The sequence below is a fragment of the Salvelinus namaycush genome, chromosome 2 (genome assembly GCF_016432855.1).
Source record: "Salvelinus namaycush isolate Seneca chromosome 2, SaNama_1.0, whole genome shotgun sequence".
Taxonomy (NCBI): Eukaryota; Metazoa; Chordata; class Actinopteri; order Salmoniformes; family Salmonidae; genus Salvelinus; species Salvelinus namaycush.
The window spans coordinates 16993688-17020416 of NC_052308.1; the positions used below are offsets into that span (position 1 = coordinate 16993688).

At 39.7% G+C, this 26729-nt stretch overlaps 1 protein-coding gene across 1 annotated transcript; it reads left to right on the forward strand.

Moving 5' to 3' along the window:
- The first annotated feature begins 4844 nt into the window (after positions 1 to 4844).
- Positions 4845 to 5749, forward strand: LOC120024694 (guanylin-like). Its single transcript, XM_038968942.1, has 3 exons — positions 4845 to 4922; positions 5260 to 5458; positions 5691 to 5749. The coding sequence occupies exons 1-3, from the start codon at positions 4845 to 4847 to the stop codon at positions 5747 to 5749; spliced, it is 336 nt and encodes a 111-aa protein (XP_038824870.1).
- Positions 5750 to 26729: the final 20980 nt, after the last annotated feature.

Below are 26729 nucleotides of genomic sequence, written 5' to 3' on the forward strand. Positions count from 1 at the left end.
CGTTATAACTACTTACATTTGCTTCCCCGTAACGTTTTGTCAGCCATCTTTGCTGAAGTCACCAGTGACGGGTGGCCCGCGTCAAATTCGTCATTGGAACCACTCGATATGATTGGTCATATAAAAACCTTGGGACCCAAATGCATAATGAGTGCTCTAACTCCCCCTTGTGGTGATCTGGAGCAATGAAGCCATGACGCTGGGCACCTCTAAGTCCCGCAGTGTAAGCTCGCAACTTTTAAAGGAGGAACCACTGTATGCTCTCTCCTCCTCACACCTTTTCCCTTCACTTGTGGACTTCAGTGCAGAACACATCAGCTGTCTGTGACCAGGCGAAAAAACCTTTCCAAGCCTAACCTTCATATCATGACTGCTACACACAGCCTACATCGTTTTCATGTCAAAGTCAACACAGGCATAGGTACTAAAACTAAGGCGTTAGTAAACCCGCTACAATCATGCAGAACAGTGTGGTCAGCAGCAATCAGTTAAGCAATTACACCGGCGGGCCCCGGTGGCAATAAATTAATAAAGCTAAAATCTTACCTTGACTTGGAAGAGTTCCAGTGTTGGATAGCCGTAGCCAGCTAGCTAACATAGCATCCCTCTCTGTTAGAGCCAGGTGTTTAAGTAGACTAAACTAGCTAGCTGCATTTCACACTAGCTAAGTAAGTTCTCTCTCCCTCCCGCTCTTGCTCTCTTGTTCAAAACTGTTCAACTATTGTCTTTCTCTCTGAGTCGACTACTCACCATATGTAATGCACTGCAGTGCTTGCTAGCTTTAGCTTTCAGTACTAGAGTCATTCTCTGATCCTTTGATTGGGTGGACAACATGTCATTTCACGCTGCAAGAGCTCTGATAGGTTGGAGGACGTCCTTCGGAAGTTGTCATAATTACTGTGTAAGTCTATGGAAGGGGGTGAGAACCATGAGCCTCCTAGGTTTTGTATTGAAGTCAATGTACCCAGAGGAGGACAGAAGCTAGCTGTCCAATATGTCTAATTCAAATGTTATGTGACAATGTGGATTGGCTTCTAGCAAACATTCTGCATGACCCATGACCCACACCTGTCCACTATTATCCCAGCGGGCAAAACTGGTTGAAATTAATCATTGCAACTAGATTAAGTTCTGTGCATTTTGTTTATTAACTGTTTTTAATGACATTTCCAGACTACCCTCTGCCTCCACAGCCACAGAGAAACTGTTAAGATTTCATTCCTTCCCTACATATTCTCTCATACATTTAATAACACTAGCCTTGGTCCTGATTTACCAGCCATTAGAAATTTGCCCTTGCGTTTCTGTAATGCACAGTAATCAGAACATGCAAAGTTTCCTAAATGATTGAATTGTGTCTGAAAGCAGGTATTTGTTTAGACCGTCAAAAATAACATGCAATCGGTACTTGTTTCAATATTTACCATCCTGTGGCGACAAAAAGGTATGTGCACATTTAGAGAAAAAAATACTTTTGAAAGGTATTCTGAACACACATTCACTCAGATTCATAGATCAATTCATAAAATGTAATTCTGACAGCGTCCAATGCCTTGCCAGCTGGTAATATTTAGTTTCAGTCTATGTCATGATTCAATCTATAATATCAATGTTATACAGAATGTGAGGTGAATAGCTACATTGATATTGTCATCCACTCACATCCGCTTCACCTGCATTGAAACTAACCTGTTGGCCTCCTTCCAAAGCTATCAGACAAGGCCCACTCCTTCTGATGCAAAGGGCACAATTTATGGCACACTTTGAGAGCTGTAAAAAGAAGAGTGATTTAAAGCAAGGGAGCCACTCCTAACTGTCCCACTATGATGCAGAGTTATCAACAGTGTCCGGAGACAAACAGTGTGGAGTTTTTTATGGCCAGCATCAACACTTATTGTACATGGAGCATGTATGGAAAGTGGCAATATGATGGTCAGTTATTAGATGTACATTTAAGCTTCAGAGAATATATAAATAATGCATAAAATACAGCTGGTAATGTTGGTATTCCAGTGATGGAGCATGCCCTGCCTACTCTCCTACTGTTGGTCCATACTGTTGAGTGTAGACTTTATGGAGAGGATAGTGACTAATGGCCTTATCTCAAAACATCTGTGTGTGTAAAGTAGCACACATTCTCCTACTAAGGGTGTCTCTGATCACAGTTCAATAACTGAGTTACACATTTTTCACACCGATATGGTATTTACAGTATATGACGTAGCATTAGTCAGGGAACGTCACCCCGCTCTTTGTACTAGAGGCAAAGGCATGAGTGACAAAATATGTAAGGGATCCATGCAGTGACCTGATGACAAATGCCACTGACAATTGATACCACTACTGATTGGCTATTCCATATTACTATAATCAATCTATATTTAAACAAAAAAAAAGATTAGTTATGGAATGTTATTTTTGATAAATCATTTTAATATAGAACTCGGTGACAATGTTTTCGGTCAAACTAAATGGCCTCCTGGATGTGTCTGATATAGACTGATAAATGAGGCTTATAAAATGTCTGACTGTGTAATAATAATAATATTCTAATTAGAGTAGTTCAGCATTATTATGTTCTCAGTTCATGGATACAACTCTGGATGCAGCTCATTGATGTTATTTAACATTATTGAGTTAATATGTTCATGGAGCAAGTGGAGCAGTTTAGCTTCCGTCCCTCTCCTCGCCCCTACCAGGGACCCTCTGCACACATCGACAACAGCCACCCTCGAAGCATCGTTACCCACCGCTCCACAAAAGCCACGGCCCTCTGCAAGGGGAACAACTACTTAAAAGTCTCAGAGCAAGTGACATCACCGATTGAAACGCTATTAGCACGCACCCCGCTAACTAGCTAGCCATTTCACATCGGTTACACAAGGTTATTATAGTTTTGTGTTATATTATTTTATTTCTATTCGTTTTTCATTTTTTATGTGAAATTCAGTTTAGTTTCAGTTAGTTTTCAAACATAATTTGCTAGTTTTTATTTAGTTTTATAAAATATTAATATTTTGTTTTTATATTATTTCGTTTCAGTTTTAGTTAAAGCGTTAGGGACAGAAAGAATGCATGTGAGGCTAGGAACCATTTGTGTTATATAGATTTTGGGGTGTTTTTTCAGATGTCACTTTATGAAATTGGGGGGGGGCAGTAATACAAAAGGTGATGGTTCAGGTCATAGGTTAGGTTAAAATGATAAAGTCAATAACAATGTGACTTGGATTTAAAAGGCACCAAGACTGGTGCAAAAAAATATGGTGTAATGAAACTCTCTCTTTCGCCCATGTTTACACCAATCCAATGCTTTCCTAAATGTAGACCAACAACATTATCCTAATGTATATCAACACCATTATCCCAGAAACCCTAGACACACTCCAATTTGCATAGCGCCCCAACAGATCCACAGATGATGCAGTCACAATTGTGATTGTGGAGGCCAGGTCATCTGATGCAGCATTCTATCACTCTCCTTCTTGCGGAGATCATCCGTTCACCTACTCTGCGTCTCACAAAGTCACGGTGGTTGGAGCCAAAAATCTCAAATTTGGACTTTGGACAAATTTGGATTTCCACTGGTCTAATGTCCATTGCTCGTGTTTCTTGGCCCAAGCAAGACTCTTCTTATTGGTGTCCTTTAGTAGTGGTTTCTTTGCAGTATTTTGACCACGAAGGCCTGATGTTGAAATGTGTCTTGTTACTTGAACTCTGTGAAGCATTTTTTTAGTTTTCAATTTCTGAGGCTGGTAACTCTAATGAACTTATCCTCTGCAGCAGAGGTAACTCTGGGTCTTCCTTTCCTGTGGCGGTCCTCATGAGAGCCAGTTTCATCATAGCGCTTGATGGTTTTTGCAACACCACTTTCAAAGTTCTTGAAACTTCCCAGATTGACTGACCTTCATGTCTTAAAGTAATGATGGACTGTCATTTCTCTTTGCTTATTTGATCTGTTCTTGCCATAATATGTTTGTTTTTTTACCAAATCGGGCTGTCTTCTGTATACCACCCACCTTGTCACAACACAACTGATTGGCGCAAACGCATTAAGAAGGAGAGAAATTTCACAAATTAACTTTTAACAAGGCACACCTGTTAATTGAAATGCATTCCAGGTGACTACCTCATGAAGCTGGTTGAGAGAATGCCAAGAGTGTGGAAAGGTGTAATCAAGGCAAATGGGGGCTACTTTGAAGAATCTAAAATATATTTGTTTCACGCTTTTTTTTAAAACTATGAAATAACAATATGTGTTATTTCATAGTTTTGATGTCTTCACTATTATTCTACAATGTAGAAAATAGCAACAATAAATAAAAACCCTGGACTGAGTAGGTTTGCCCAAACTTTTGACTGGTACTGTAAATATTATTTTTATATTTTTTATGTATTATTATTACTAAAAAAATGTAGGGGGTAGATGAGCTTTAATTTTGCAGAAAGATTGTGGATAGTTTACATAAAGATAGTTTGTGTGACAGTTAACAGAGATTCCTTGTTAACCAATGTGGTAAGTGGAGGTGTGTGACCGACTGTAGAAGACAAACCATCAAGTGTGTCCATAAAAACATCAGACTTGGGATGAGGTCAGAGAGGATTTATGAATCCACCTTTATGACATTGTAAAATCCACCATCACTACTCATTAACCCGTGAGAAATACGTTTCTCCCATTTGCAGCTCGGCCAATCCTAGGCCTGCATGACTGAACTGAGTTGAGAGTCAACCCTTTAAAAGGAAGGAGGGAGATGAACGGAGAGCAGAAACTGAGGTGAGCAATCTTCCAAACACACCAACAACAGCAAGACTAAAGGCTCAGAGCAAACCTCTCAAAAGACAAGATGAAGACCATTCTCTCCATTGCTCTCATGGTCCTGGCTCTCTGTCTGGTGTCTGAAGCCCAAGCTGTCAAAGTACAGGTAAGGGCTCCTCTTAAAGCAAGGTTTACCTTACTATAATGTACTATAACATGATGACTATTGACTGCAGATATGTCAGAATGGTCAATGGTAATCTAATGAAATAATGTTTTGTTAACCCTCGGTATGTAGCTGTAACAGACAAAATTCTGTGTAGCGTTTTCTTTTTAGCAACAAGGCATATACTTGGTGCAAGCCAGCATTACAAGTCTATGGGCATCCTCCTCACATTCAGAATGTGTAAAGCATCGCAATGATTGGCTGGGACCCCAATATGACCCACAGATATGGTGCTTTGTCTAACCTGTGTCTATGTCCTCTCCTCTCTTCTCTGTAGGAGGGAGACTTTTTTTTCTCACTGGAATCAGTGAAGAAGCTCCAGGAACTGACAGCAGAGGGCAGCAATGTAAACAGGATGCAGAATCCTCGTCTCACCAGCACCAGCTTTGCTTCTGTCTGTGCTAACCCTTCCCTGCCACAGGAGTTCATGCCCCTTTGCATGAAGAGAGGGGCAAGCATGTCTCTCTCAAGACTAGGTAAGAAAAGACCACTCTATAGCATAATATCCACTTTAGTCCAACTTGGTGGATCGGACCAGATTGTGATAAGACCGTAATAATTTGCTGATGGAGTCATTGATCGGAATTGTATAGAACATGTCTCTCTTATGTACATCTAGTTGGTCTCTGCAATATGCAGTTGTAGTTTGATTGATTGAGTGATTTTGGAACATGTTTTAACACTGTACCTTTCTCTTCTTTCTTCCAGCTGCTGTGCCTATGGACATCTGTGAGATCTGTGCCTTTGCTGCCTGCACAGGCTGTTAGTTAAAATATCAACCTGACGGCCATCAGAAGACAAGCCACTCACAATTCTCATTCTGCATATCGTGACAACAATTTCGATTTCATGTTTAAAATTGCCATCTTCAGATGGCCGAAAACATAATTGGCTCAAGAATTCAAAGACTGATTAATTGATGGAGGCTCATTTTCTAGAAACTGTTACTTTGGAGCATATTTAGCACTTATTTGACTGTTTTTCTTTTTATCAATTTACTTTTATTTTGGGGGTTTTGGGTTTGTTACAGTTCTATCTTACAAGGCCTTGTACTTATTTAATGTTCTTTTTGTTTTCATTGACACAAGTCTTTGGAGTTTTGTATTCGTTTGTATGTTTATGAATGCCTCATGTTTAATAAAAAAGCATTGAAAAACACATATTGTTGTTTGAGTGAGTGGTCTACCAACTGTAACTGGCCGGCAAATCTTGAATAGAACATTTGATAAACTGACTGAAATTGGAACAACACAGAGAACAGTACTTCACCCACAGTTGGATGAAACCTGAAATGTGTGTCTTTCCCCACATATTTATTGAGAGTGAACCTTGAATAGAGCATATATTTGATAAACTAGTGGACATTGGCACAACACACAGAATAATACTTCATCCACTTTTGGTTGAAACTTGGCATTTGTGTCTTTTCCCCAACGCGTCCATTGAGAGGACGATAGTATACCCCAAGGCTAACTCCTGCCCCCAGTGCACAACTTACATCCGACAGTCTATTGTCACTGTACTTTTGCTTCACTACCTAAAAATGTATTCATTGTTGGTGCATAGCTTCGGAGACAGTAGTAGATTTCACAACAGCAATAGAAGCCAGCAACCCTCTGGTTGCTAGTACATCTCCCACTGTTGCCAGTGCTGGGATTTTAATCAGCACCCCTCAGGATTCTGATCCTTATATCTAACCTGTAGGACAGGGTTGGGAAGCTGTGGTCTTCTTGTCCCATCCCAAGCTAACACACCTGACTCAAAAAATCCACTAATCGCAATCTTCAATTTAGAATCCCATTAGTTTAATCAGGTGTGTCAGCTATGCATCCCTTTAAAACCTCTTAAGGATCCACCCCTTTTTTTAAATTTAGCCAAAAATGACATACCCAAATCTAACTGCCTGTAACTCAGGCCCTGAAGCAAGGACATGCATATTATTGATACCATTTGAAAGGAAACACTTTGAAGTTTGGGGAAATGTGAAAGGAATGTAGGAGAATATAATACAATAGATCTGGTAAAAGATAATACAAAGAAAAAAAACTGTTCTTTTGTATTTTTGTATGTACCATCATCTTTGAAATGCAAAAGGCCATAATGTATTATTCCAGCCCATGTGCAATTTAGATTTTGGCCACTAGATGGCAGCAGTGTATGTGCAAAGTTTTAGACTGATCCAATGAACCATTGCATTTCTGTTCAAAATTGTGTATCAAGACTGCCCAAATGTGCCTAATTTGTTTATTACTAACTTTTCATGTTCAAAACTGTTGCACTCCCCTCAAACAATAGCATGGTATTCTTTCACTGTAATAGCTACTGTAAATTGGACAATGCAGTTAGATTAACAAGAATTGAAGCTTTCTGCCAAAATCAGATATGTCTATGTCCTGGGAAATGTTCTTGTTACTTACAACCTCATGCTAATCGCATTAGCCTATGTTAGCTCAACTGTCCTGTGGATGGGACACCGATCCCGAAGAAGTTTTAAGACCTGAGCTGCCCAGTGTCAACATCTGCTCTAGCTGGTGCTCCCAGTGCATGGCAATGCTAATTGTGTATAGCTCAGTTATATTATTGGCATTAAAGAAAAACAGTGAAATGGTTTACAAGCTCAAAGAAACAATCCCCAGCGACCTTCAGTGTTTAGGCCATTCTACCATTTAAATGTTCTATGCGAGCTTGAAAGTAACAGAAAATTTTAAGTATTTATTCTGCCACAGTCTCTTTGTGATGTTCACTGACAAGTATAGAGACAAATGTTAGAAAACAAATTAATAGCCCTTGTTTCTCTGAGGGGTCAAAAGTAATTCATACGTAGCCTATGAACTGAGGTCTCAACTCAGTCGAACCTATATTGCAGTTAGTTGTTTTTCCATGGTCAAATACAATCACAGAATGGTTTAGACACTCTAAAAACATATTGCTACCTCTATTACTATCAGGTAGACTTATCACAGGTAGATGCTTTCCGTTCCCAGCCATATAGTAGGGCGGTTAAGCTGATGAATCATTCACTTTTTGATAAAAGCACCAAATTTGGATGTAGATTTATGTACCCTAAAAATATTTAGATATGGAGCCACCCCAGATTTCAAAATTGCCCCCGACTGTAAAACTATTTTACAATTCAGAAGGACTGCTTTGAGGTGAAGGCCCTACATTTGTCACAGAGTTAGATTTATGGACCCTGAAAAGGTTTCATATATGGAGCCACCACAGATGTAGCACTTGGGGCCATGGCGGCCATCTTACAAAATGGTCATAGACAGTAGTACTATTTCACAGTTAAGAAGGACTTTTTCCAGACAAACACACCAAATTTGACACGAGGAAGATCTATGTAGCCTGAAATTATTTAGGTATGAAGACACCACAGATTTGGCCCCTAGGGGCTGTGGCATCTTACAAAATGGCCACTGTCTGTAATACAATGTTACCGTTCTGATGGCTTTTTTTTTTATAAACACGCCAAATTTGGGACAGGAGTAGATTCATGCACCCTAAAAAGATTTAGATATGGAGCCACCACAGATTTGGCCCATGGGGCCATGGCAGCCATCTTACTAAATGGCCATAGACTGTACCACTATTTTACAAGCCTTTAATCTATTAAAAGTCATGGCCTATACTTCTTTGAATTTTAAAAGTCATAGCCTATACTTCTTTGAATTTTAAAAGTCATGCCTATACTTGTTTGAATTTTAAAAGTCATGGCCTATACTTCTTTGAATTTTAAAAGTCATGGTCTATACTTCTTGGTATGGATCTCCTGAAAATCAAGAGGTTTATCAGTTACACACAGTATAACACAATGAGTAAAGAGGGAAACACAGCAGCCATGTAGGCCAAACATGAACATTTCTGAGACTGCATGTAGCAGAGATGAGTTACAACACTGTTGATGAGATAGCCCTGACTACGACTTAAAACCAGACGTTGGGTTCCAGAGCGGGAGACCAGGATTCACATCCTACCAGTTACATGAGCATTTAAACAAATGGCTACTAAATCTACTTTGCAATGCCCAAATCAGGAGCAAATACAGACTAACTACAGCTGTATCTGGAAAAATATCCCAGACATTGTTGGAATAGTTCACAATTGCTGTGGTTAATTCTCTCAAGCTGTGCTTCAGTTAAACAAGAACTATGCCTGGCACAGAATCTTTTACTTTCAACCTGTTTCATTAACAAAAGTATAACACATTAGTTGTTCTAATGTGGTTCACGAAAGTTCAATCAGTAAGGCTGGTCTGAATGCTTGCTTTAAGTTAATAAATAAAATAAAATTGTATTTGTCACATGCACCGACTACAACAGGTGTAGACTTTACTGTGAAATGCTTTCTTACGAGCCTTTTCCCAACAATGCAAAAGATTAGCAACAAAAAAAGGAAATAGTAACACAATAAAATAACAATAACATGGCTCAATACAAGGAGTACTGGTATTGAGTCAATGTGCAGGGGTACGAGGTAGTTGAGGTAATTTAGGTAATATGAACATGTAGATACAGTAGCATAATACAGTAATACATACAGTAAGCATAATATAATTCACATCGTTTCCTATTCTATGTGCATAGTGGGAATGTATATGGGTCTTTCTATAAATAAAGGGGCCAATGTGTGACATCAGGGTCAAAATTTCAAAATGGTTTGATATATATTTAAACATGATTTTCTTGCCGCTTCAAATGTGTAGTTACAGGAATGCAAGTCTAGGTAGCTACAATGAGAACATAGCTCCACCTAGCAACAACAAAACATCTACATGTCATTAAAAATGTCACAAGAAACATAGACACCACGTTTCTTTGTCATGCCTAGTTCCCAGGTCTTTTGTGCTTAAGTCAACTCCTCCATCATGTATAGCCATGTTAACATTCCTGAAGAATGAAAAAAATAAACAACAGCTTTTCTATATGATTAATAGTTGATATAATTGTAATGAACACTAGGGGAGACAGAGAGCTGGTTTCAAGTGCAGGGCGCAGCAGGTGTTTATTATTGGGGTGGCAGGTAGCCTAGTGGTTAGAGTGTTAGACTAACAACCGAAAGGTTGCAAGATCAAATCCCTGAGCTGACAATGTAAAAATATGTCATTCTGCCCTTGAATAAGGCAGTTAACCCACTGTTCCTAGGCTATCATTGTAAATAAGAATTTGTTCTTAACTGACTTGCCTAGCTAAAAAAAGGTCCAGGGGCAGGCACAAGGTCATACACAGGGGGTCCAAAAGGGCTGAAGTACAGGCAGGCAAAAGTTGTCATTAGTGAGGCAGGCAAAAGCTATCATACAAGGGAGGAGTAAATCATGTGAAAACCAGTGCTCTGAAAAATGTGAGTCACAAAACAAACAATACCTCACAGTGATGGGGTGAACTGAACTAGTGTGTGATAATGACATACAGGTGAGCTGTGTTCAGGGGATTTACGTGTGTGAGTTGGAAGCAGATGTTATAATACAATGTGTTCATTTAACAAAATCATTGATAATAACAACAAATAATGAAATCATTATAATCAGTAAACCTTTCAAGCATTGTGTGTTTATGTGTGTCTGAAACCCCTCTGACCTTCTCATCCAATGGGTTTTGAGAAGGAGGTGAGGAGAGAAATTGCGACAAATCAAGGAAATGCATTTGAGATTCTCCCAAGGACAGAGGAAGCAAGTATTTGACAGGTATTAAAACCCACATCCAGTCATTGTAATTTTACTGTATGTCTAATAAATCACAGTGTGTGTTTATTTAATGAAAATAACTCCAAAATATATTTGATTGTTTATTTCTCTGAGCCTCCTTTGGCCCTTGAAATGGTCAGTCTGATCGTGTGGGTGTTAGGAAACAAATTTGAAGATATTTATATAGACAGCCTTGATTGGCTGATAGGATGGTCTAGAGCCCACCCGCTTATCCAGATGAACAGTCATTGGTCTATTATAATCAGATCACATTATGACATCATGACATGAGCCAAATGTTCCATCCCACCTGAACAGGCTGTAATTCATTATGTTGCCATCCAGAGTCACATTTATTTATTTTCCAAGCTATAGCACACAATATTTTACATACAGCAGGTTTTTATTAAAGGACCAAAGAGTTTGGTCTGCTTTGTGTTTTCCTTTTTGTGATACAGATATTGTCGTGGCCCTTTCTGCTTTCTGTGTGTGTGGAAATATCATAAGAAAACGTGAAAATCTAGAAAAAGTCTTGGTGGTTCCAAACTTATTTAATTTAATAATAATGGAGGCCACTATGTTCTTGGGTACCTTCAATGCTGCAGAAATGTTTTTGGTACCCTTCCCCATATCTGTGCCTCGACACAATCCTGTTTCAGAGCTCTACGGACAATTCCTTTGACCTCATGGCTTGTTTTTTGCTCTGACATGCACTGTCAACTGTGGGACCTTATATAGACAGGTGTGTGCCTTTCCAATCATGTCCAATCAATTGAATTTACCACAGGTGGTAAATTCAATCAAGTTGTAGCAACATCTAAAGGATGATCAATGTAAACAGGATGCACCTGAGCTCAATATCGAGTCTCGTAGCAAAGGGTCAGAATACTTATGTAAATAACGTATTTCTGTTTTTTAATACTTTTCTAAACATTTCTAAAAACCTGTTTTTGCTTTGTTATTGCGTGGTATTGTGTGTAGATTGATGAGGAAAAATTTTAATTTTTAATTTTATACATTTTTTATTTCAGAATAAGCCAAAATGTCAAGGGAGTCAAGGGGTTTGCCAAAAAGTCAAGGGGAAGCCAAAAAGTCAAGGGGTTTGAATACTTTCCAAATGCACTGTATATTGGATGAGCCTTGACAAGAATACAGTATATACATATGAAGTCGGTAAAACATTATGTAAACATTAATTAAAGTGACCATTGTTCAATGACTATGTACAGTCTCTAAGGTACAGGGTTGAGTACCGGGTGGTAGTAACAGTGATTAAAGTTCAGGGCAGGGTACTGGGTGTATGCCGGCTAGTTGGGAATATGTAACAGTCTGATGGCCTGGAGATAGAAGCTGTTTTCAGTCTCTCGGTCCCAACTTTGATGCACCTGTACTGTCTCTGCCTTCTAGATGGTAGAGGGTGAAAAGGCTGTGGCTTGGTTGGCTGACATCCTTGATGATCTTCTTGACCTTCCTGTGACACTGGGTGATGTAGATGTCCTGAAGGGCAAGCAGTATGCTCCCAGTGGTGCGTTGGGCTGACCGCACCACCCACTGCTGAGCCCTGCGGAGCCCTGATTGTGCAGTTGCCGTACCAGGCAGTGATACATTCCGAGGATGCTCTCAATGTTGCATCTGTAGACGTTAGTGAGGGTCTTAGAGGCCAAGCTGAATTTCTTCCGCCTCCTGAGGTTGAAGAGGTTCTCTTGCACCTTCTTCACCACACTGTCTGTGTGGACGGACCATTTCAGGTTGTCAGTGATGTGCACGCCGAGGAACTTGAAGCTTTTCACTGAGCACACACCCTTGTGGGGCCCCCGTGTTGAGGATCAGCATAGCAGAAGTGTTGTTACCTATCTTCTCCTCGTGGAAGTCCAGGACCCGGTTGCACAGCCACGCATAGGTCTACCTGCCATCACATCATCTGGCTTCGAGGATCTTCCCTCTGAGACGACGCCATTCCCCAAACTATTTAATGTCATACTGCATTCCGTCTCTGTTGTTCATTGAGATAAGCCTGTACTAGATTGAACTTGCAGTTGAATATAATGTTCTGTTATTAGAACAAATTAGAGGCTATGCCACAGTTTAGTATGTTATGGAACTTTGGTGGTGACTGTTGATCTAAAGTAACATTAGGTAAAGGTTGACTTACTGCCCCCTATGGCACCTCCAAAATCATTATTCAAGATAATTATTATTGGGCCAGTGGAGTCAAACACAAGACAGAATATCAAAAGAGATGAGCACAGCATCAAATGCCTTGGAACCAAGCAGCTAACTTACTTTTGGCTGCTAAGAAAAAGGATATTGTGGCTTTGGACCTGACCTGACCTGATACCCTGTATTCAAGTGTATGCTGTACAATGTACATCAACCAATGCTGTACTTCAACCAATAGCAGGCATGTTACAAAAATGGTGGGAGATGTACACAACAGTGTCTAAACTATAACATACATACAGTAGAACATCTATCCTAATTGGGGTCAAAGGCATTTTGTAAGATTGCTGCCACTGGCCCTAGGGGCTAGGTCTGTGGAGACTCTAAATATTTTCAGGGTACATACATTTATCTCTCTACCAAATTTGTTGCATTTATATAAAATAAAGCCTTCAGAACTGTAACATTATGTTACCCACAGAGACCATTTTGTAAGAGGAATGTCACAGGCCCAAGGAGCCAAAAGTGTGGTGGCTCCATATCTAAGTCTTTTCAGGATCTATTAGTCTAGCTCTGTGCCAAATTAGGAGCCTTTAGTCTGTGAGTTGAAAAATATTGGAACTGCTAGGCGATCATTTTCAAAGATGGCTGGCACTGACCCCAGGGGCCAAATCTGTGATGGCTCCATATCGAAATATTTCCAGGAAAATAAATCAAATTTTGTGCCACATTTGGTGCATTTATTTAAAAAAGGACTTCAGAACTGTAACATTGTAATTTTGACAGTGGCCATTTTTATGATGCCTGCCATGGCCCCCAGGTACCAAATCTGTGGTGGCTCCATATCTAAATCTTTTCAGGGTTCATCACTTTATCTCATTGACTAATTTGGTGCCTTTACCTCAAAGCAGTCCTACTGAATTGTAAAATAGTGTTACCATCGCAGGCCATTTTGACAAACGTCTACCCCGGCTGCCAAATCTGGGGTGGCTCCATATCTAAATCTTATCAGGGTAAATAAGTCTTTTGTCACAAAGAGACGGATTGAGACAAATTTGTCAGCATAACTGCCCCACTAATAGGAAGTATGTGCACGTCATGTGTAGATTGTAAAAAGATCCAGCATACGCATTGATGTAACAGGTTTGATTGAATTCCAGTCTCAAACAGGTGGAGCGAACTGAACAAATCGTCGTTGATTGCGAACTGAACAAATATTTGGGCAGACCTATCCAAACAATTTGACAAGATCAGTAAAATACAACCATCCGCTATACATTTGACAGAGAGCCTTTTGCGTTGTTATCTGGGATTAATGATAAATGACTGTCGTTGAGACAGGAGAAATTAGATTTATAGGATGTTTAACTTCTTTGTGATAGGGGGCAGCATTTTCACTTTTGGATGAATTACGTGCCCATAGTGAACTGCCTCCTACTCTGTCCCAGATGCAAATTTATGCATATTATTACTATTGGATAGAAAACACTCTGAAGTTTCTAAAACTGTTTGAATGATGTCTGTGAGTATAACAGAACTCACATGGCAGGCAAAAACCTGAGAAAAAAATCCAAACAGGAAGTGAAAATTTTGAGAGTGGTCGTTGTTAAAGTCATCGTGTATTCAATTCCCTGTAATATATGGATCTGTTTGCACTTCATACACCTTCCACTAGATGTCAACAGTCAGTAGAACGTAGAATGAAGTTTATGCTGTGTTGTGGGACCGGATGGGAGGTGAATGAGTCAGTGGTCTAAGATTGCCAGTTCTTGGTGACGCGCTTTCCTCATGTTGTCGCCGTGCGTTCCATTACTTATACAGACATGAAAGAATGCTTCGGTTGGAACGTTATTGGATATAAATGATAACAACATCCTGAAGATTGATTCTCTACTAAATTTGACCAGTTTATTCGACCTGGAATATAACTTTTTGAAGTTTTCATCCGACGTTTTCCTGCCTCTGCGCGAGCGTTTGGACACGTGTACTACACATGCTAGCAAAATTAGCTAATTGGACATAAGTAATGGACATTATCGAACAAAACAACGGTTTATTGTGGAACTAGGATTCCTGGCAGTGCATTCTGATGAAGATAATCAAAGGTTGTTGTTGTTGTTGAAATGTTGTTAAATCTGAGTGCCGTCTCAGATTATTGCATGGTGTGCTTTTTACGTAAAGTTTTTTAAAATCTGACACAGCGGTTGCATTAAGAACAAGTGTATCTTAATTATATGTAAAACATGTATCTTTCATCAAAGTTTATGATGAGTATTTCTGTTATTTGACGTGGCTCTCTGTAATTACTCCGGATATTTTGGAGGCATTTCTGAACATGGCGCCAATGTAAACCGAGATTTGTGGATATAAATATGCACATTATCGAACAAAACATAAATGTATTGTGTAACATGATGTCATATGAGTGTCATCTGATGAAGATGTTCAAAGGTTAGTGATTCATTTTATCTCTATTTCTGGTTTTTGTTACTACTATCTTTTGCTGGGAAAATGGCTGTGTTTTTCTGTGGCTATGTACTGAGCTAACATAATTGTTTGGTGTGCTTTCCCCGTAAATCCTTTTTGAAATCAGACATGTTGGCTGGATTCACAACATGTGTAGCTTTAATTTGGTGTCTTCATGTGTGATTTCATGAAAGATAGATTTTTTTGTAATATATTGGAATTTGGCGCGCTACATTTTTTCTGGATTTTGGCCAAGTGGGACGCTACCGTCCCACCTATCCTAGAGAAGTTGATTGGCACTAAGGACGTCAATATGGAACACCATGTCAACAATAAAAGCATACAAACAACATAGTGACGGGGGCATCTACAGAGGTGGATAAAGAAAAGAGGATCCTGTGGCGTAAACCTTCTTTGTTTGTTATCAGACAGGTACTCCGGGTAGAGGGGCCCCCAGCCCCTTATTAATAGGTGACTTAATAATCTGGCCAGCGGTGGCTTTATAAAGGGCAGAGCAGAGCAAAGAGGCACACCTCAATTCAAGGAGTAGTCTACTCTCTGCATTTTAAGGCTCTCTTAGACATCCGGGCTAAGCTGAAAATGAAACCACTGAGTGTTTGTGTTGATCTCCTGTATCCTGTGGGGGGTCACTGAGTGTGGAGAATAGGGTGAGTAGCAATCTTATTTATGTCCAGGTCATGGTCAGAAATGTTTGGCTAGTGCTGTGACTCTTTGACATGTGAGGAAAATATTATTCTGGAGATATTAGGGTTTGATTAGCATTTAACACATACTCTTACCCAGATTTACTAGGGTTAAGTGCCTTGCTCAAAGGCACATCAACATATTTATAATCAAGTCAGCTTGGGGATTTGAACCACCAACCTTTCAGTTACTGGCCCAACACTCATAACCACTAGGCTACCTACAATATCTGTAAATGTCTAGATCTACTTGGAGTTTAGAGATACTGGTTCACACTTCTCTATTTCTTTCAAAAAATGTAACCAGGCAAGTCAATCAAGAACCAATTCTAATTTACAATGACAGCCAGACAATGACTGACTGTCCCTTAATTGTATAGAGCATTAAAAAGCGAGCTACTTTTTGTTTGGTTTTAATTATCATATAGCAATTCATTCTGGGCTTACTCATTCTTGTTTGGAATGTAGCTATTATCCATGCAGCGTTACACTTGTTTTGAACTAATTTACAAAGATATTAACCAGCTTATCTGTATTATAATCTTTTAAGAAGCATGCTGTGAGAATCACCTCTATAAACCTGTCACCTTACCCGCAAAACACCAGTCTCAACGTCAACAGTGAGGAGGCGACTCTGGGATGCTGGCCTTCTAGGCATACTTGCAAAGAAAAAGCCATATCTCAGACTGGCCAATACAAAGACAAGATTAAGATGGGCAAAAGAACACAGACACTGGACAGAGGAACTGCCTAGAAAGCCAGCATCCCGGACTCGCCTCTTCGCTGTTGACGTTGAGACTGGTGTTTTGCGGGTACTATTTAATGAAGCTGCCAGTTGAGGACTTGTGAGGCGTCTGTTTCTCAAACTAGACACTCTAATGTACTTATCCTTTTGCTCTCCCACTCCTCTTTCTATTCTGGTTAGTGCCAGTTTGTGCTGTTCTGTGAAGGGAGTAGTACACAGCGTTGTACGAGATCTTCAGTTTCTTGGCAATTTCTCGCATGGATTACCTTCATTTCTCAGAACAAGAATAGACTGACTGTCACGTTCCTGACCTTATTTCCTTTGTTTAGTCTTTGTTTAGTTGGTCAGGACGTGAGCTGGGTGGGTATAGTCTATGTTTTGTGTCTCATTGGTTTAGGTGTGTCTGATTGGCCTGATATGGTTCTCAATCAGAGGCAGGTGTTTTACGTTGTCTCTGATTGGGAACCATATTTAGGTAGGCTGTTTTTCACTGTTTGTTTGTGGGTGATTGTTCCTGTTCATTGCGTTCTTTGTTTTCACTAGGTTCACATGTTCAGGTCTGTAGCGTCGTTGGTTTCATTCTGTTTATTGTTTTGTTCGTGTCTATGAAGTGTTCCAATAAATATAGAAACGTACCACGCTGCGATTTGGTCCTCCTCTCTTCCACCTAACGATGAGCGTTACACTGACGAGTTTCAGAAGAAATTCTTTGTTTCTGGGCATTTTGAGCCTGTAATCGAACCCACAAATGCTGATGCTCCAGATACTCAACTAGTCTAAAGAAGGCCAGTTTAATTGCTTCTTTCGTCAGGACAACAGTTTTCAGCTGTGCTAACATAATTGCAAAAGGGTTATCTAATGATCAATTAGCCTTTTAAAATGATCAACTTGGATTAGCTAACAGAATGTGCCATTGGAACACAGGAGTGATGGTTCCTGATAATGGGCCTCTGTACGCCTATGTAGATATTCCATAAAAAATCTGCCGTTTCCAGTAGTCATTTACAACATTAACAATGTCTACACTGTATTTCTGATCAATTTGATGTTATTTTAATGGACAAAAAATGTGTTTTTCTTTCAAAAACAAGGACATTTCAAACTGACCCCAAACTTTTGAACAGTAGTGTACTTAAGTATCAAAATGAAAAGTATAAATCATTTCAGATTCCTTACTAAGCAAACCAGACCGCACCATTTTCCTATAATTTTTTATTTACGGATAGCCAGGGGCACGTTCCAACACTCAAACATAATTTACAAACGAAGCATATGTTTAGTGAGTCCACCAGATCAGAGGCAATAGGGATGACCAGAGATGTTTTTTGATACAGTAAGTGTGTGAATTAGACCATTTTCCTGTCCTGCTAAGCATTCAGAATGTAACTAGTACTTTGGGGTTTCAGGGAAAATGTATGGAGTAGAAAGTACATCATTTTCTTTTGGAATATGTTGAAGTAAAAGTAAAAGTTGTCAAAAAATATAAATAGTTAAGTGAAGTACAGATACCCCCAAAAACTACTTAAGTAGTACTTTCAAGTATTTTTCCTTAAGTACTTTACACCACTGCATATAAGATATCCTACTACTGCCACTAGGCGACATGATTAATGTGTGTGGCTCTCGACTTATTCTACTCACGAGCACAATGGAAGCTGACCAAATAGCATTTGAGTACAATAAAGTGTGCGAAACAAAGAGTACATGCTTCTCCATTGCTCTGCGAACACGAGGGTGATTCATTCCTCCCTTTGTCAATATTAGCATTGTATCTGACACTCCGACAGTCAGAGGCATGTATTATGGTATATTGGTACAGTAACTGGGTCGATCGTTCAACAAAATGAGTGGCTTTTGCGTCACTTTCATTTTTTAATTCGAAATTGTGCTCTAATATTGAATTTTAAAGCCTGTTATATTAAATTAAGTGCCCTTTAATATAGACCACATGGAGAATTCAATAAATCAATACATTTTCAATATGAATAAAGACTTGCATAAGTGCAGGGCGGCAGGTAGCCTAGTACTTAGAGCGTTGGGCAAGTAATTAAAAGGTTGCTGGTTTGAATAGCCGAGTCGACAAGGTTAAAAATCTGTTGATGTGCCGTTGAGCAAAGAACTTAATCCTAATTTTCTCCAATTGCTCTGTACTATTATGGCTCACCCTGTAAAACAACATATTTCTCTGGTGTATGTGACAATAAAACATTGTTTGTTTTTTTAAGCATTTGACATGTCCCTCCGTGCACGCTATGTGACTTCTAGGAAAATTTTACCCACTTAATCCCAACATTTCTTCAAGTTTTCACCATCATTGTAAAGTGCCAGTTATTTTGTTACTTTGACAAAGTCATTTCTGAAGATTATTATTTATTTAATGTGATTCGTTTATGTCTGTCCCTCATTTTAAGGTCAACCCTGTTACATGAACTGAGCTCTTGTTTTAATATAGTTAAACTATTTTCTTTTAAAATATAGATCTTTGAAGAAACATTGAACATCTAATAGTCAAATCATAATGCAAAGGGGTTCTAAACTTTTTGGCAATTTTCTGTTTTTTTTGTGGTGTGCGGTTCGAGCATAAAACTGAGCGGGTCGAGCATAACACGTCAACCCTGTTACCCATAGATAGACAGGCTACAAGTGTTTTAGCAATTAAAATGTTTTTGTGAAGCTTGCATTCAATTGCCTTCCATGTTGCGCAATACAAGCTTCCATTCCCCCTGTCACAAGGGGATTTATGGCTGATTTAAGATGAAATCATCAACCCTGTTATGGTCAACCCTGTTACTTTATTTGTCACTTAATAGGCACTTACTACAGTCATTTTATTTAACCTTATGAGATGATGTTGTACATGTGCTCTTTATGACAGAATGTTAAAATTAAGTGAAATCATTTTTTTTACACTTCTCAAAAGGCACCGAAACCTTGTGTGTTTACTGTCTCTCTCCAGTGGATGCCATCACGCCTCCAGATCCTTGTGAGATCTGTGCCCACTGCTTTGGGAGTCTACCGTAAGACTGCCACCATCTGTTACACACACAACCTCTGAAGCTCTCCTATTCACACCACACATCTTCACCTTCTCCAGATCTCCAGATGTGAAGTTGTTTGAGCTGTATGGTCAAAATTAAGTTACTTGTTATTCAGCAAAAGGCTTTAAATCAGCAACATTGTCGAGATTGTCTAAATTTCCATGGATTTCTATGGGATATGTGATACATTCACTGTTGAAATTGGGTTTTGTATAGATAATATACATTTCTGTTGCTATTCAAATTGAATCTAATATATTGTCCCACTTTTTCCACCAGACTAAATTAGTTTGCACTCTGCCAAATGGACTGTAAAAGGACTGATTCTGTAAATCTTTGTTAGATTCTAAATAAATATGATTTCTACTTTACTTTACTGACACTGTTAATTTTGTTATTCTAGATTGAAACAGCTACATTATGAATATGTCATCATCATTGAATGGTGCACCATGTCAATTGTACACATTGCATTATAGCAATATATTGTTGAACCAACAGAGGGCAGACTTAACCATGTAAAAATCACCTCACACCAGGTTACTACCTCACTTTACACTAACCCTAATTATATATTATGCCCAACTGAATTTTGATGCTGGAGTTTTACTTTTCTTTTAATGGTTTTAGGATTTATTTTCAAAGTAACCATGATCCCCTTGGTGGGTGGGGATGTGTGTTATCATGACAAAGATGGTTCATAACAGCAATTGTAAATGTTAAATTTGAAAGAAATTGAACAATAAACAATTAATGTTAGAAGAACACACTGATCAAATAACGGTATCACTTCAAAGGACCATCATTCAAAAAACACAAATACAGTAATGTAGTATTTGAGGATGTTTGTGAGGTTCAACTTCAGCCCTATGACATAGATAAAAGAGGGCTTAAAGAAGAAACAAGATTGTGCAGAGCACAGAGCAAGGTCACTTGACTTCCAACAATAGACTTTACATGAGTTGTTTTACATGGAAGAGAGGAATCCCAAATAAAAACAGGTCAGTGTTGTTTTGACCCTCTCTATTGACATCACAGCAGGCAGAGACATGATTTCCCTGGGAGGACAGGAAGTAGGAAGCAGCATGACCTACTAGTATATCAGCCTTATCCATTTACTCCATCCTCTATCAAGTCTGTGTCAAGGAGGTCCACATCAGGGTTGACATTCCTTTTCCTATAGAAGTTTCAGCTCTTGTGTCCATTGTGGAAAAGGTGTACAGTATTAGGAAGTGAACCCCATTCCTAGCACTGGCTGTATTAGCTTGAATTGCTCAGCTCCTCTGGTGAAGCTTTGAGGACATTCAAAGCTTATCAAGATGGCCTATGATAATACCACACATGAAAACAGCAGCAAGACTTAAATAAAGCATACTATGAAAGACATTCAAGGAGTGTGGGACAGAAGAAAACAATATGGTTGTACTTTACATCACAGCACGGAATAAAGTGGTAATAACATGGTAATGCTAACATGCTTAAAATTAGTAATTCTGTACCTTCTCTGGTTCTTTAACTGCATTTTAGACATCTGGAAGACATGTTCTTCATACTAGTAAATAGTTGGTCGAATTGTTGTCCAAAGTCACAGTGTTTCGAAAGGAAATAATATGCGCTAGAAGAGGGTTTTCCAAAGTAGGTCCTGGGGCCCCCCCTGGGTGCACATTTAGTTTTTTGTCCCAGCACTACACAGCTGACTCAAATAACCAACTCATCATCAAGCTTTGATTATTTGAATCGGCTGTGTAGTGCTAGGTCAAAACCAAAACGTGAACCCAGGGGGGGGGGCCCCAGGACCAACATTGGGAAACCCTTTGCTACTGTAGATCATGTAACCTGGTAGTTTTAAATTTCCCCCATTTAACACTACAGAGGCTCAATCCAGTTGGACCAATGCCCATGGTGTTTCAAAAATAAATTGATAATGGCACAAAAGTGCAATAGGACACCTTGAATCCAAACATCCCAACGAAGTCACCAGCATAGAACACATAACACACAAATAAACAGTCACGTCAATGGAAAATACTTTAAATCCAAAGAGGGTATTTCTATTGGTGTGAATTCTCTTTTATCCAATGTTTAGGCTGGCAGAGATGAGCCGCTGCATCAGATCCAAAACCATAAAACAAGGGAAGTTTGTCCTCAGCGCAAACAAGAACATCCATCTACGCAAGAATTTACCACCCAGTTTCTTTGTCTACAGCTTACTCAAACTATGTCAGAGTTGTGTCTTCCTGGAAGCTGTGTGAACACAGCAGAGCAGTGCTTGACCTGGGTTAAGGTTGCTGCTAGCTGGCTGGCTTGTGTTTTCCTCAGCAGTGGGAGGGAGGGGTACAGTTCCTCTCTGGAGCCGAGTTTCCTCTGTGGTGAGCTGCCTGCCTCCTCTAACTGGAATCAATTAACAATCCCATTTCATAACCAGATGGAGAGATAGGGAAAAGAGATCAGGGATTAGATGCTGTTAATTACCAACTGAGAACAGCATGTTTGTTTGAAGACACTTCACAACACTCTAAGTCTCTCCTTTGAAATATGCTTTGGGGTTGAGCGTATGAGTGGAAGCCCTTGAATAAATGCCCCCTCTGTTAAATAGTAGCGAGAGGAAGATCAACAGAGAAGCCTAGTGAACTTTATAAACGGATGTTTAGGACATAGCAGGAAGTGGAACATGTTAATGTGAAATGTGTTGTCTTTTTTTCAGCCATTAAGTCAAATTGTAATCTTTCCTTTACAAGTCAGATTTAGCGAGTTTCAGAAATACATTGTGTAGCAATTGTTTATTTAAAGAACCAATGGATGAATTAGAGTTATAGGAGCCTCCCAACAGTTACTCATTGAGACTAATGAAAGGGTTCCCTGTTTCAAAAGAATGTCAAACATTCAATCACATGCTGTCATCTTGAATGAGAAAAGGAGAGGCCTTTGCACTGACACACAGTAACCAGTTCCGTTTAGATCATTACAATTTAACAATGCAAAGTATTTTAATATTTGCAGTAATTGGGCATGCTATCAAAAGTGGCAGCCATTTGGGAGGAAAACTTCAGGTTCAGCGATCAGGTTAATTGGATATTAATGTACTTATTAGCAAGTCATTCTCTTTGGAGATAATCAGATGAATATGCCGTATATGAACACAGCCCAGATATGAATAGCTGCAGCAAAGAGGAGCTTCCATCCAAACATCCCAACAAAGTCACCATTATTGAACACATAACACACAAATAAACGTTCACATGTCAGTGAAAAAATACATCAGCTTTAGGGGCTCATTAAAGACAGACTTGGCATCTCTCTTTGTGGGGTTTGAAGGGATTGGGGGATGGTGCTCATTCCTCTTTGGATCAACTGTAAGAGCTTGCAGCTGTGAGAGACAGCCAACACACTGGGTAGGCAGGCAGGGAGACCCAGACAGACCCAGGCATGGATCATAGGAGTGGTCAGGCAGCTCTCCCCATCAAAGCCTGCACTCTCTCAGAAAGTGTGATTTAAGAGTTAGGGCTGCTTGGGTTCTAGAGGAATGACAGGAGTCCAAAAGTCTGCAAGACAATACAATATCTGAATGAAAATGTCATCCTTTTCCTGACATGTGAACTCTACTAGTTAGCCGACTAAAATGCAAAGTATGACATTGAGAATAATCAGTGCTAATACAAATAACCAACTCATCATCAAGCTTTGATTATTTGAATCAGCTGTGTAGTGCTAGGTCAAAAATCAAAACGTGAACCCAGGCGGCCCTAGGACCAACTTTGGGAAACCCTGTGCTAGGTCATGTAACCTGGTAGTTTTAAACTGCCCCATTTAAAAAATGTTTTTACCTTTATTTAACTAGGGAAGTCAGTTAAGAACAATTCTTATTTACAATGACAGCGTACCGGGGAACAGTGAGTTAACTGCCTTGTTCAGGGGCAGAAAGACAGATTTTTACCTTGTCAGCTTGGGGATTCGATCCAGCAACCTTTCGGTTACTGGCCCAACACTCTAACCGCTAGGCTTAATCCAATTGGACCAATGCCCATGGTGTTTCAAAAATAAATTCTTATTAGCACAAAAGTGCAATAGGACACCATGCATCCAAACATCCAAACGAAGTCACAAGCATTGAACTGTAACGGCTGTCGTCTTCCTACTCGTCTGAGGAGGAGAAGTTTGAAGGATCAGAGGACCAATGCGCAGCGTGGTAATTGTTCATCTTATTTAATGAAGTGAACAACTCAAAATACAAAAACAACAAAGTGAAAACCGAAACAGTTCTATCTGGTGCAGACACACAAAGACTGAAAACAACCACCCACAAAACCCAACAGAAAACAGGCTACCTAAATATGGTTCCCAATCAGGGACAAAGATTGACAGCTGCCTCTGATTGAGAACCATATCAGGCCAAACACAGAAAACCAACACAGAAATAGAAAACATAGATTACCCACCCAACTCACGCCCTGACCAACTAAAACAAAAGACAAAACAAAGGAACTAAGGTCAGAACGTGACATGAACACATAACACACAAATAAACATTCACATGTCAATGGAAAATACTTTAAATCCAAAGAGGGTATTTTTATTGATGTGAATTCCCTTTTATCCAATGTTTAATTTGGCTGACAGAGATGAGCCGCTGCATCAGATCCAAAACAACAACACAAGGGAAGTTTGTCCTCAGCGTTAACAAAAACATTTATATACGCAATAATTTACCACCCAGTTTCTTTATGTACAGCTTACTCACAATGTCCTGTCTGACCTCAAATTAACTCTCCTTTGGAGGTCCAGTTGGCGAATGGACACATCGGAGGTAAAACCCTTGATTATTACAGAGTTGTGTCTTCCTGGAAGGTGTGTGAACACAGCACAGCAGTTCTTGATCTGAGTTGAGGTTGCTGCTAGCTGGCTGGCTTGTGTTCTCCTCAGTAAACACACTCAGATTCAACAAGTAAAAGATGACAAATACATAATCCTTCCAATATAATGATTGACTTGTCAAGTCTTATTCCACTCTGCTGCTCTTGGTTTATCCCCTTCAATAAACAAGCTGCAACATCCCAGGGATGATAAAGCTGGAGAGGAATAAGACTTGAAGGGAGTGCATGATACATGTGGCACATAGAGTTATTTTATTACTGTTATTTTTGTTTGTTTGACTACATTTGATTCAGCCAAATACTCCTTCTGCATTGTCTGACTAAATGTGACTATGTTACTGTGGCCAACAGTTACTTCAAATAATGTGTATGCTCACTAAATCCCTATCTCTCGGGTTAAACTACTTCGTAGTGACTCCGCTCTGGCTTGAGAGGCTCATTAAAAACAGACTTGGCATCTCTCTTTGTGGGGTTTGAAGGGATTGGGGGATGGTGCTCATTCCTCTTTGGATCAACTGTAAGAGCTTGCAGCTGTGAGAGACAGCCAACACACTGGGTAGGCAGGCAGGGAGACCCAGACAGACCCAGGCAGGGATCATAGGAGTGGTCATACAGCTCTACCCCATCAAAGCCTCCTCTTTCTCAGGAAGTGTGATTTAAGAGCTAGTGCTGCTTGGATTCTAGAGGAATGAGAGGAGCTGACTAAAATATTAAGAACGACATTGAGAATAATCAGTGCTGTTGTGACACTACGGCCCTGACCTGTGCATGTATTAAAGTTGCTTGAACAACACCCATAGTTTGATAACTACTTATATAAAGACATTCTCAAGACACTTCCAGTTGTTGAATATCGGGAAACCAGGAACTCTCTATCGGAGGAGGTATCTGAGAGTCAGGAGTCAGTGAGTTGAGTTCCACCACCTCCAAACATTTGTTCAAATCAAATAAAACTGAATTAATTCTTATTTATTTATTAGGAATACAACAGGTTTAGGCTACAACCTTACAGTGAAATGCTTATTTACAAGCCCTTAACCAACAATGCTTTAAGAAGTTTTAAGAAAACTAAGTGTTAAGTAAAAAATACATAAGTAAAAAATAGAAAATAAAAGTAACAAATAATTAAACAGCAGCAGTAAAATAACAATAGTGAGGCTATATACAAGGGGTACCGGTACAGGATCAATATGTGGGGCACTGGTTAGTCAATATGTACATGTAGGTAGAGATAAAGTAACTATGCATAGATAATAAACAGAGAGTAGCAGCAGCATAAAAAAAGTGGTCTGGGTATCTGTCATGACTTCCGCCGAAGTCGGTCCCTCTCCTTGTTCGGGCGGCGTTCGGCGGTCGACGTCACCGGCCTTCTAGCCATCGCCGATTCACTTTTCATTTTCCATTTGTTTTGTCTGTGTCTTGCACACCTGGTTTCAATTCCCCAATTACTTGTTCATTATTTAACCCTCTGTTCCCCCATGTTTGTTTGTGAGTAATTGTTTATTGTATTGCGGTCCGTATGTGTGGCCTTGTCTTTTTACGACGTGTATTGTTATTATTTGAGTAAAATTGCTTTCATTACTCATATCTGCTGTCCTGCGCCTGACTCATCTCACCAGCTACACACAGATGCTTTACATTAGCCCTTTGATTAGCTGTTCAGGAGTCTTATGGCTTGGGGGTAGAAGCTGTTTAGAAGCCTTTAGGACCTAGACTTGGCGCTCTGGTACCGCTTGCCATGCGGTAGCAGAGAGAACAGTCTATGACTAGGTTGGCTGGAGTCTTTTACAATTTTTAGGGCCTTCCTCTGACACAGCCTAGTATAGAGGTCCTGGATGGCCCCAGTGATGTACTGGGCCGTACGCACTACCCTCTGTAGTGCCTTGCGGTCGGAGGCAGAGCAGTTGTCATACCAGGCAATGATGCAACCAGTCAGGATGCTCTCGATGGTGCAGCTGTAGAAACTTTTGAGGATCTGAGCACCCATACCAAATATTTTCAGTCTCCTGAGGGGGAATAGGCTTTGTCGTGCCCTCTTCACAACTGTCTTAGTGTGTTTGGACCATGATAGTTTGTT

Coding starts and splice junctions, on each gene's coding strand:
- LOC120024694 (XM_038968942.1), top strand. CDS start 4,845: ATGAAGACCATTCTCTCCATTGCTCTCATGGTCCTGGCTCTCTGTCTG. Junction 4,923..5,259: donor CCCAAGCTGTCAAAGTACAG/GTAAGGGCTCCT, acceptor TCTTCTCTGTAG/GAGGGAGACTTTTTTTTCTC. Junction 5,459..5,690: donor CATGTCTCTCTCAAGACTAG/GTAAGAAAAGAC, acceptor TCTTTCTTCCAG/CTGCTGTGCCTATGGACATC.